Source organism: Musca autumnalis, unplaced genomic scaffold (genome assembly GCF_047663935.1).
Source record: "Musca autumnalis isolate F117 unplaced genomic scaffold, ASM4766393v1 scaffold_4, whole genome shotgun sequence".
Lineage (NCBI taxonomy): Eukaryota > Metazoa > Arthropoda > Insecta > Diptera > Muscidae > Musca > Musca autumnalis.
Window position 1 is genome coordinate 126,846,971 of NW_027411977.1, and position 12,383 is coordinate 126,859,353.

Genomic DNA, 12,383 nt, shown 5'->3' on the forward strand with positions numbered 1-12,383 from the left:
ATGTTTTGGAGTGAAAAGATTATTCACAGAGGTAGTGGTGTAGGGTATCACATAGTCGGCCCCGTACCGACTATAGCCTTTTCTCACTTGTTTTTTGATAAAGTTGTGGTAGAATAAATTAATTATTGTATGTGATTTTAGCGAAATAGTTGAAGAACTCCCAAGTATTTATACCCTCAGCATTTATGCTAACGAGGGTATATACACTTTCATACGGGCAAACTGTGCCTCATCGAAATAATGGTTTTAGATCCCAAGTATGTTTGGACGAAATGTGTTTCAGACAATTTGGAGTCGATTGAGCAATGTCCGTCCGTCTGTCTGTCTGTCTGTTTGGCTGGCTGGAGCGCATGATAACTCTCGAACGGATAAACCGATTCGGTTTAAATTTTGGCTTTCGTAGCATTTTACCCAAACTTAGTTTAAGTTCGAAGATGGGCTATATCGATCCACTCCTTCCGGTACCTCCCACACAAAATTTCGGAAAAGTTCAGTTTAGGGCCATCACTTGCATCGCTTTGATTTTTGTTTTAGCAACTTGTATTAACTGCCCTCCTTACGATGGTAAAAGTTTCATCAGGGGCAAGTCCATACTTCCTGAGAAAATAGCCCGAAAGTTGCAAAAAACCCCTATGACACCGTGTGAGGTGGTTGGAGGGCAAGATAACTCTCGAACGGATCTGCAGATTCGGTCCAAAGTTTGGCCATAGTAATATTTTGTCCAAACATAGTTTAAGTTTGAAGATAAGCCATATCGGTGCACTCCTTCAGGTACCTCCCACACAAAAGTTCAAAAATTTTTGGAAAAATTTTTCGTACGGTAACTCTTGAAGGGAGTGGACGAATTGGTCTATACTTTACACATCCTAATATATCTACTAGATATAGATCAGGTTCAAATATGGACTATATTTGTCCACTCCATCCGGTACCTCCCACGCAAAGTTTCGGATAAATTCACTTTAAGACCTGATATCGAATCACTTTGATTTTTGTTGAAGCAACTTGCATTCGCTGCCTCAATTACGATGGTAAAAGTTTGTTTAGGGGCAAATCCATACTTCTTGAGCAAACAGCCCGAAGAGTGTAAAAACCCCCTATGGCACCATATGTTGTGGCTGGAGATCCACTTCCATAACGGTCAATGTCGATCCATTCCTTTTAGTATCTCCTCCACAAAACTTTTGGTCTTTAATCCTAATCAACATTCTTGTTGGTTCAAACGCCTAAATACCTATTTTGGGAAAAAATCGTTTCAATATACACAGGCTGAGGGTATATATCTGTCGAAAAAGCCGACTGATACTTTTTTACTTGTTTTTTTCTAACTTTTCTAATCAGACCATAAATTATATTTGCAACAATATTCCAACAATAAGTTTTTTCTCTTTTGTTGTTGTTGTAATATTCATATTATACACCTAAGCTCTATAATTTTGGTTTCATATTTTTTATGTTTCAGAGGTTCATACGGACTCTGAGGTAGTATAATTTACCAGATTTATTTTTTATTTTTTTTTTTACTTTCCGCGAAAATAAAAACAAATTTTAGATATTATGGTGCATCTACGGATGGATATCAAATGCTGTTACCGATGTATGCATACATTTTCTCAATACAACAAATAAGACATTTTTAAATATGTTTCCTTTATAAGAGAATAAAAGCCGCAATAACTATTGTGCGCATGGGCCAATTTTGTGAACGCGAACAGATTTTAAACCAGATTTTTTCCTTAACCTCTATACCAAAAATCGTAGATGTGCTCGCAATACTTTTTTATATTTTTAAATGGAATTTTGAAGGAAATTTGGTTTTTAATATGTGAGTTTCTCAACATCATCCGCTTAACATTTTGAGATCTTAGACCAATATTTCGAAGGGGGACCAGTTTTGATCGTATCAAAGGGTTTATACTCACCCTCTTTAGCCATAAGTCTCAGAGTTTTAATAACATATAACATTAACTGTGCACCTAAAACCACTGTGAATCTTAATTCTGCATACATTATGCAGCTATGTAAAATATTTAAGAATAGCTGCTACTGCTGCTGGTGTTGTTGGCAGTCGGTTAAAACTTCCGTTTCCTGATAATATTGCGAATTTCCTTAACGACCAAAATAAGCCCTTTATATACTTCATTGCACTTTGACTTGGTTGCCACTTCTGCATGATATGGTCAAAATGGTTCCTGCCGTTTTCCCTCTCAGCTAATAAAGAATGCGAACACATTTTCAATGTTGCAAACTTTAATCGTTTTCCTTCAAGCTGTTAAACAAAGGAAAATAAGTGTCATCGTAAAATAGATAGATTTCTTCTTCAAACGTTTTGAATTGATGTTGTTGTCTTCTGTTGTATGTATGGATATGTATGTATGTATTTTCCTAATTGTCACAGGTCTCGTGGGTGCGTCGCAATCCTGGCGGTGAAAATGCATTGGATCTGCTTACAGTTGGTCTAAACACTTACACTGGTGATAAACGATACAAAATGGAATTCCAATATCCCAATAATTGGCGTTTAAAGATTATCAACGTTAAGAAAGATGACGAGGCTACCTACGAATGTCAAATATCAACACATCCGCCACGTGTGATACAAATAAATCTGCATGTAAATGGTAAGTGTCCGGTGTTTGGTTGAATACCATAAAATCGATAGATAGTTAAATGTCAGATAATCCGGATAAAAATTAAACGTTGCATTGTTGTCTTGCATTTCATTTTGTTTTTCGTTTAGCACCCAAAGTCATGATAGTGGATGAATTCGGTGATCCATTGCAGGAGAAATACTATGAACAGGATTCAACATTGCAGCTATCCTGTGTTGTTCGGAACGTTGCCATGTCGACATCTGTTGTATTTTGGAAACACAGTGAAGATATTTTAAACTATGATGTGACCAGAGGTGGCATAAGGTAAGTTGCCTGATATCCTGAACAAATAACTATATGAAAGCTATACCAAAACATTGACCTATATTGTCAATTTTTAGTGAAGAGTGTTGAGTTTATTGCGGTCAAGAAAATGTAGATCATATCTTCAAAATAGCTCAAATCGGTGGGTACCGTTGTGGGGAGCTATACCAAAAAAATTGACCTATGTTCACAATTTTTGGTGGAGAAGTTTTGTGATCACTAGGGAACCTTAAATGTAAAATTTCAGGTAGTTCGAAGAAAATGTACCTAAAATGCTGATGTACCATTATATGGGACTATACCAAAACATGGATCTATTTTGAACATTTTTGGTGGAGATGTTTTCTGACCACTGGGAACCTTAAATGAGAAATAACAGCTAGTTCGAACAAAAAATGCAGCAAAAATTCTTTAAAATATGAGGCTATACTAAAACGCGGACCGTTATAGCCCATTTTTTAACCTGACCTGTCTATGGAAAAATACACTCGGGTGCAAAACTAAAGGGTTCTAGAACAATTATTGCCAGGCAAACAACAGACGGACATGGTTAGATCGATATAGAATTATTAGAGTTGGGCAATCTAGTTCCTGAGGCGGATAGATCTTTCTAGTTCCTTTTCCCAAAAGGAACTAGTTTCTTAATATAGTTCCATAGATCCATATAGATCCGAGAACGATATAGTTCAATGAATATTTCTCTTTCATCGTTCTTTCTATTTACTTCGTTCCAAATAGTTCCGAGACCGATATACGAGGGCAGTTCGGAAACTTCTTAGCCTAGCACAAAAAGCGCGGTATAAACAGAAAAAAGTTAAGTGTTTTGGAAACTTACATCTCTGTTATGAACACATGTTAAATTTTGTTTCGATCTGACAACTCCTTCATATAGAAACAGGTGTTCAAAAAAGACGCATCCGCAATTTTTTTACAATGGAAAAATTAGAAATGCGTGCTGTCATTAAATATTAACATAAAAAAGGTTTATCGGGACAAGAAATTCATAATGATATGGTGAATGTGCTAGGTGAAAGTGTTCCTTCATATGCGACAGTAAAAAGTTGGGTTGCTGAATTTAAACGTGGTCGTACAAGCATTGAAGATGAACCACGTAGTGGACGTCCAATAACAGCAACAACAACAGAAATTGTAGCCAATGTGCATGATATAGTATTAAATGATCGACGAATAAAAGTGCGTGAAATTGCTAATATCATGGGCATCTCAAATGATCGAGTCCAATTAATTTTGCATGAAGAACTACAGATGAAAAAGCTTTCTGCAAGATGGGTGCCGCATTTTTTAACAGTCGATCAAAAACGCATAAGAATGAACATTTCTCAAGCTTGTTTGGATCGTTTTAAGCGAAATAAAATGGATTTTAAGCGTCATTTCATAACTGTTGATGAGACATGGATCCACCACTATACTCCAGAGACAAAATAACAATCCAAACAATGGACTGAAGCTGGAGGAAGTGCCCCAAAGAAGGCAAAAACAATTCAATCGGCTGGTAAGGTTATAGCAACGGTTTTTTGGGACTTCAAAGGTATTTTATTGATTGACTATCTGCAAAAGGGTAAATCTATAAATTCAGAGTACTATTGCAACCTTTTGGATCAATTAAATGTACAAATTCGAGAAAAACGTCCTGGCTTACAACACAAAAAAATAATTTTTCATCAAGACAACGCACCAGCGCACAAGAGTGTTTTAACAATGGCTAAAATCAACGAATTAAAGTACGAGTTGCTTGACCACCCACCTTATTCTCCTGATTTAGCTCCCAGTGAATTTTACTTGTTGACAAATCTAAAAAAATTCCTTGCTGGCAAACGTTTTACCTCAAATGAAGATGCAATTACAGTTGCAAACCACTATTTTGAAAACCTTGAGGAAAACTATTTTAATCAAGGGATAGAATTGCTAGAAAAGCGTTGGACTAAGTGTATTGAAGTTTCAGGAGATTATATTGAAAAATAAAAATATTTTTGGAAAACTAACTATTCTCTTTCATTGATAGGCTAAGAAGTTTCCGAACCACCCTCGTAGTTCAATGAATCTTTCTCTTTCGTCATTCTTTTTATTTCTTTTTTTTCAAATAGTTCCGAGAGTGAAGTAGTTTAACGAACCTTTCTCTTTTTTTTGTTTTCATCTTTTTTATTATTTAACAATTTGGCGGCATCTGAATGATGAAGAAACCGAACGTGAAAGATCGAATTGAGTGTGGAATTCAATTAGGAAAATGAATTATACAAATGAAAGAAATTATATTTACGGCTGGAACTATATGAACTAAAGGAACTATATAAATACAAGAGTCGGATATAGTTCCAATATTTCCTTGTTCCTAGTTCGTTCCGGAACTACACAACTCTAAATTTTATTCTAATTAAGAATATTGATTATTTGCCATGTTTCATGTTTTTGTAATTCGTTCTCGCTGCAGTTGTCTCATGCCCTTGGCAAAGGGAAGTAGACTTGTTGGCTCGGTTTGGCAGAGGCTGTCGGAGATTGGATTGCGTGTTCATCACTTGCAGTCTTCCAGAGTATTACATGGTGTCTTAAGACACGCCATTCGGACTCGGGACTCGTACCCATATCCTTAAACTAATTAAAATTAGAGTGCACTCAATGAGAGAAGTCTTCTTGATCACTTCTTGGATGTTTATGGGAACATATGTATGTGTGCATTTCAAGAAATGTGGACTTGCACACAATACATTTCACTGCTTTAAAAAATGTTCAAAACGATACAAGACATGTCCTCCACCTGCACTTTTGCGAAAAATATAACCTGATTTATGTCTGAAAGAAATATTGCGATGTGCAAAGTTTGGACAGAGCCGGTTACTCCCATCGAGAGTTATACGCACCAAAATTTTCAACTTTTAGGGGGGTATATCAGGAGGAGTTGCCCGATATGACCCATGGTCCAACTTGATTCAATTTTGGATAAAATATTATGGACCAAATCGGTAGAACCGATATAACAGTACCTCCAGATTTTAAGTATTTTGAGGATTTTAGCTAAATTTTTGAGGAAACTACCTTTAATTTGAGGTTCCCTGCAGTCATTAAATTTTTCTCCACCAAATGTTGCGTACATAATTGTTTCACAAACATCCCAGTGGAGAAAAGAGAGACTTCTCTCACATCAATGAGTGCACCCCAATTCATATTAGCTCAATGATATGTGACCTACTATTTACCGCCGAGTCCGAAGGGTGTGTCTTAAGACATCCCTTGAAGCGAAGTTTTACATGGCTGAAATACTCAGGAAATGTCGCCAACATTACTGAGAGGTATTTTGCCACCGTAGAAATTTTTGATGCTGCATGGCCGGGGAATCGAACCCACGACCTATAGCGTATAAGGCGGGTGTGCATTAGGGTTATGACATTTCGGCACTTGTTTCTCAAAAAAGAATTCCTGTGGCACGAATGAATGAACTTTTTCCTATTAATCACTAAAATAACATTCATTCCATTGAAAAAATTTTTTTTTTTTTTTGAAAAAAATGTATGAAATGAAAATTATTTTCTGTTGCACGAATGAATAAACCTAAGCCTACTAATAACTAAAATAACGTTTATTCCATTCAAATATTATACCCTAGACAGACGGCAGCGATAATTTGCTTAAGTTCTGCATTTAATTTTATCCTGACGACAGTTTCTGCATTTACGAAACATCTGATTGCTGGTAAACAACTGATTTGCTGTTGTTTGCAGTGTACATTGTGTCTTGTGTCTCAGAACATGAATATGCTCTCTTTCTTACATGAGTTCTATCTCTCTTTTACCGTATTGCCATATTGAAATACCCAAATTCAGTTTAAATTCAGTTCGATTTTGTGCATTAAGAATGTGGATAATGCACGCATTAATTTCAATTAAGTGGGGTACACACGATCAGTTTTGCTCAAATAATCGGTTGCTTGCCAGTGTCGCCGTTCATTTTTGTCAGTCATCAGGCAAACACAAAATAATTTGTGGTTGCTGGACAGTTTGACATTTATCGATATTTCCGAAAAATCGACAGTCAAAACTGATCGTGTGTACCCCGCTTTAAGGCAGTTAATGCAAATTAACGCTGGCATCTGTCTAGGGTATTAAACAAGGTCACGCAAAACAACTTTGAACAAATTCTGATTTTTTTTTTCAAAAATTATATCTTTGAAAAAGGCTTTTACAACATTTTTATGATTCTCAAAATTAAACAAAATTAGTGAGAAACAAATGTTATGTCAGTTTCATATGGCACTAAAGTTTATTTTCAATTATAAATCTGTTTACAGTGACTTCAAAAAATTGTCCATAATTCTGATAAATTCAATTTTTAAAATCATTTTGTGCGTGAAGTTTTTCACCGAATCACTTTATAATTAAGATTTTATGTAATCTTATGTAGAAACACATCCCTAGACATCGGATTTTCGCATATCTTTCAAGTGTCAAACAATTGCAACACGTTAGGTTTTTCATGATCCCACAAAAACACATACTGATCGGTTTATTCGTTTTCGAGCTACAGTGCACAGTGGTCCCACTTGTATGGGAAGGTGCGACAAAAATGTTTATAATCGTCGGATCAATCTGATTTCTTTCAGTATATGCTAAAAATAAGTCAAAAATACTTTACCCAAAAAATCATCAATATGGGTTCAGTTTTTCTTGTAGCCCCCATGTAACGGTATCACCCGATTTCAGGTATTTTGAAGCTTTTATCTACATTTTCGGCCCTAATTGGCTGCACTTTGTTATTTGGGATTCCCAATGGTCAGAAACCTTCTACACCAAAAATTGTTGTCTTAGGTCCAGGTTTCGGTATAGCTCTCATATTACGATACATCCCGATTTCTGGTATTTTGAAGATTTTATCAACATTTTCGGCCCGAATTGGTTGTAATTTGTCATTTGGGGTTCCCAATGGTCAGAAACCTTCTGCTCCAAAAATTATGGTCTTAGGTCCAGGTTTCGGTATAGCCCTCATATTACGGTACCTTTCTATTTCAGTTATTTTGAGGGTTTTATCTACATTTTCGGTTCGAATTGGTTGTAATTTGCTATTTGGAGTTCTTACTGGTCAATAAACGTCTCCGACTGGTATCGTGGATGGGAAAGGAAACAAATTATTCCATTTGAGGTCAGAATATTTCATAATAAAATTCTGTGCGACCGAACTTTACATTTTTACTTGTTTTTCATATTATATGTAACATCATACATATGTATATCAAAAACATACAGATGTAAAATAATACACTCATAAGTAGATCCCAAAACAAAAATGTCTAAATCTTTAAGGAAAAAAACCAAAACAAACAATTAAAACACAAAACAAAGAAGAAACTGAGAATATAGTAATACGGCATATTCACTGAAACGACCAGAGGCATCGTCAGTATTTTTAATGTCACACACGGAAATGCAAATATATGCAGCTGGAACCAAATTTTTTGTAAACTTGACACTATTTCGAACATTCTTCAACAAATTTGGGGAGTGGCGAAATATGGCGAAGTTAGTAAAACTCTACTTCAATTTTTAGAACTTGGGAAAAAATCCACAAAAAAATTATTATAAAATATGTGATTTCCAGCCCATTTTATGGGAATAATGTGTACACATTTTTATGTAAAAGTAATTAGAAAGACTTGTACTAAAACTTCCATTTCGAAAAAAATAATTTTATCATTTCAATGTTGAGTTACTTGCCTTGTAAGAAGTCACAACCTTACTGATGTTATTAAAGTTTTTAAGAGATCATACGTAAATTTCAAATTCTTCTGTCTTGTTTTGTTAAATACCGTTATAAATTACAAAAACAGTGCTGGAATATTAAAATATAAAATGTTTAGAGAAAATTTGCTGAATTGTCGCATAGATTTGCTGACATTGATTTTTTGATTTTTGTCGCAGGTTGGGACCAGTGTGCAGTGGGCACCGCAAACTGCTTTAGTAAAAACAGTGTTCGTAGGCGGCCACTTAACAGAACACTGTGCAATATGTTTAAAAAAAATTGCGAAAGTAGCTGAAGGTGTGATCTATCAGAAGAAAACAAAATCTTCTATTTCTAAATTATCCACATAAGTTTAGAATATTGCATGGAGTAGAATATAAAAGCTTGACCCTTTTGCGCGTGCCTTCGCTGTTTTTTGTTTGTTTTGTTTTAGTTGAAGATTCAATCATATAATTGCTTAAGTCTGGAGTACTCCCCCATTGGCTTAACTTCATCATTACCTTTCTATACAGAGAGAAATGTTTACAAAACGCACCGACAGCCTGCAGGGAATTATCAATTGGCTTTTCAGTTTTTGAAATGATGATTTTTCTAGTGAAAAACTTGAACTGTTTAAGCATTTTTCAAAATAGTCAATCAAATGTGAAAAAATTAGATTTTTAAATTCTAATAATTTATAGACATTTGCTTGTTTTGTTTTTTTTTTCAATTTTATTTAATACAATTCATTAGAGATATTTAAAATACGTAGATATTGCCCCAGCGCCTTAAAGGCTTTTTAGGAGCTAATAATATAAAAATTTACAAATGAACGGGTGCAATAATTCAAAGAAAAAAGTGTGTTAATACAGTAAATGTATATAACAAATGCATATAAGGAATATCTTTCAGTTACATCTACAACATATACAGATGACACTAACATTACAAACAAACAAAATTTCTTTGTGGCTGTTGTTGAGTGTATTTGTTGAAGTATTTACTTCACCTTATATTCTTATAACTTGACGCTCGACTTATTTCGGAAGTATTCATAAGAATACATGTATTCAAGGCCTATAGAAGGTCGGCCATTCAGAGTTCTGTTAACAACTTTTGACAACAAACATTATAGATTTTATTTATATTTTGTATGACCGTGTCGTTGTTTATACTTTGGTTGTGTATTTTTTATATACCGGGCTAATTCGGTCAAGTGTTTATGAAGTAAATAAAACTAATTTATTTCATTTTATACTCAACGTTTCGTTGGGTTAATTCCAACTTCTTCAGGAGCCTTTATTGAAAATCCTGTGACAAAAACATGTAATTTATTTCCAAATCCTATTCTGAGTTTAGTTTAGTTATTACTTACAATTAGTTTCCTTTCATATTTCATGCAAATTTTTTGCTTATTATAAAAAAACTGGACTTCACAACACAGAATTTGTATAAATATAAAAATAATCACGAAAAAATGTAAAAAATATATTGCAAAAAATAATAAACTTAAACTAAATCACAGAACCGTAGTTTTCAAATTATTGCAACCGAATATTGATGTTTTGTGTTGTCTTTATCTTCTTTTGTATTGATCGAATTATGCATCCTCTCCTGTATACGTAAACTCTCCAGAGTGTATCTTTTGTTTTCTATTTTCTCTTTGTCGAGTATTTTGACATTTTGACATGTTGCCGACTTTCAAAATGTCAAAATACTCGACAAAGAGAAAATAGAAAACAAAAGATACACTCTGGAGAGTTTACGTATACAGGAGAGGATGCATAATTCGATCAATACAAAAGAAGATAAAGACAACACAAAACATCAATATTCGGTTGCAATAATTTGAAAACTACGGTTCTGTGATTTAGTTTAAGTTTATTATTTTTTGCAATATATTTTTTACATTTTTTCGTGATTATTTTTATATTTATACAAATTCTGTGTTGTGAAGTCCAGTTTTTTTATAATAAGCAAAAAATTTGCATGAAATATGAAAGGAAACTAATTGTAAGTAATAACTAAACTAAACTCAGAATAGGATTTGGAAATAAATTACATGTTTTTGTCACAGGATTTTCAATAAAGGCTCCTGAAGAAGTTGGAATTAACCCAACGAAACGTTGAGTATAAAATGAAATAAATTAGTTTTATTTACTTCATAAACACTTGACCGAATTAGCCCGGTATAAAAAATACACAACCAAATTATAGATTTTATATTATTGTGATTTGAGTTTCTTTGTATTTTAAATCACAATTATGTTTTTTACAACAAACATAACAATCAGGTGGGCTTAGTGTCCAACTGTATAAACTGTGCATGTATTCTACTTTTTTCACCACAAACTCGTTGGGTATACGGACGGACAACCAAAATGGCAAATCCGCAAGATAATTCTCGCGAGGAGTTTCTGATTGGTACAGACTTTGCACATCCTTTTTTTTCATCCAGTCATGTATCAGGTTGGAATATGGACTATATCGGTCCACTCCTTCGGGTACCTCCCACACAAAATGCGGACAAAGTGAAGTTTAAGAGCTGCTCTCGCATCGTTTTGAATCTTTTTTCAGTAGGTTGTTCTACCGGCCTCATTTACAACGGAATAAATACGGAATAAATCAATTCTTCCTGAGATAATGGTCCAAAAGCTCCAGAACCTTGCCGGCACATACTGAAATGGCTATTGTGCCAGATAACTCTAAAACTTTTTCAAAAATTTATAAAAATGTATTAAAAATGTTTGGTATATCAGGAAAAATGTCTAAAATTGTCTTTTCCATTTCAAAAAAATCAAAAAAAAAATTTTGATTTTGATTTTTGGTACATGGATTAAGAAAAAAATCAGCATTCCAAATCTGTTTTCGTTACTAACTTTGATCGTTGCGCGCAAAAGATATGACCGTTTTAATTATGATTATTAGAAAAAATTCTAAAAAATCGCGGCTTAATATAGTTAGCTGTTATATCCTATTATCGTTAACTGAATCTGTAACCTTTGTGATGAAGCAAAAAATAATCGCAAAGTCCCAATGGATTCGCGAAAAATTAAATTTGTTAAATAATTTTATGTATTTACAAACATATTTTTGAAACAATAGCGCTCATACTTACGAAAAATATATAAAAAAAATTATAACAGCATCCAGACATTTTGAGGAATAAAATGAAACCTAAGTTGTGAAGGTTGGAGCTATAGTATTCATGTTATTTGCAAAAACACGAAGAAAATATTAAAAAAAAAAATTAAAATCATATTATTCTAATTTTATTTTTTTATGGTTTTATAGGAAAAGTTGGAGAAAAAAGTTTGAGTTCTTCGGCATTTTCGTCAAAATTTCACGTAATAATGATGATATTCCGTTGTAACAAATTTTTCGCTTATAGTTTTCCTATTGGCGAATATTTTTAGAACATTATATCAAATCACAAGGAATTCCAATTGTGGCATAACGTTAAAATAATGTTGTATTGAATATTACGACATTTGAGACGCATATAAACCGCGTAATTATGAAAATGACATGATGCGCATCCGATTTTCCTACACAGCGAATCAGTCCCTCTTATTTGATGTACAGTTTGTCAAATTCTATTTGGCGGCCACGATGTAGCATCTGCTGCATATTAGGGTGCAAAATACAGTAAAATGGTCATAATTTCCGCGAAGTTCATTTACATTTTATGCGCATCCGATTTCAATAACCACCATTAAAAAATACATCATTCTATGCCGT

General features: G+C 33.9%; 1 protein-coding gene across 1 annotated transcript in view; it reads left to right on the forward strand.

Annotated features, from left to right (window-relative positions):
- The window catches only part of dpr20 (defective proboscis extension response 20), a 297,312-nt gene that overhangs the window by 266,924 nt on the left and 18,005 nt on the right, over positions 1 to 12,383 (forward strand). Inside the window, exons 5-6 of the mRNA XM_073986375.1 lie at positions 2,399 to 2,621; positions 2,741 to 2,918. Coding sequence (XP_073842476.1) covers positions 2,399 to 2,621; positions 2,741 to 2,918 — 401 coding nt within the window. The remainder of the gene's footprint in view (positions 1 to 2,398; positions 2,622 to 2,740; positions 2,919 to 12,383) is intronic.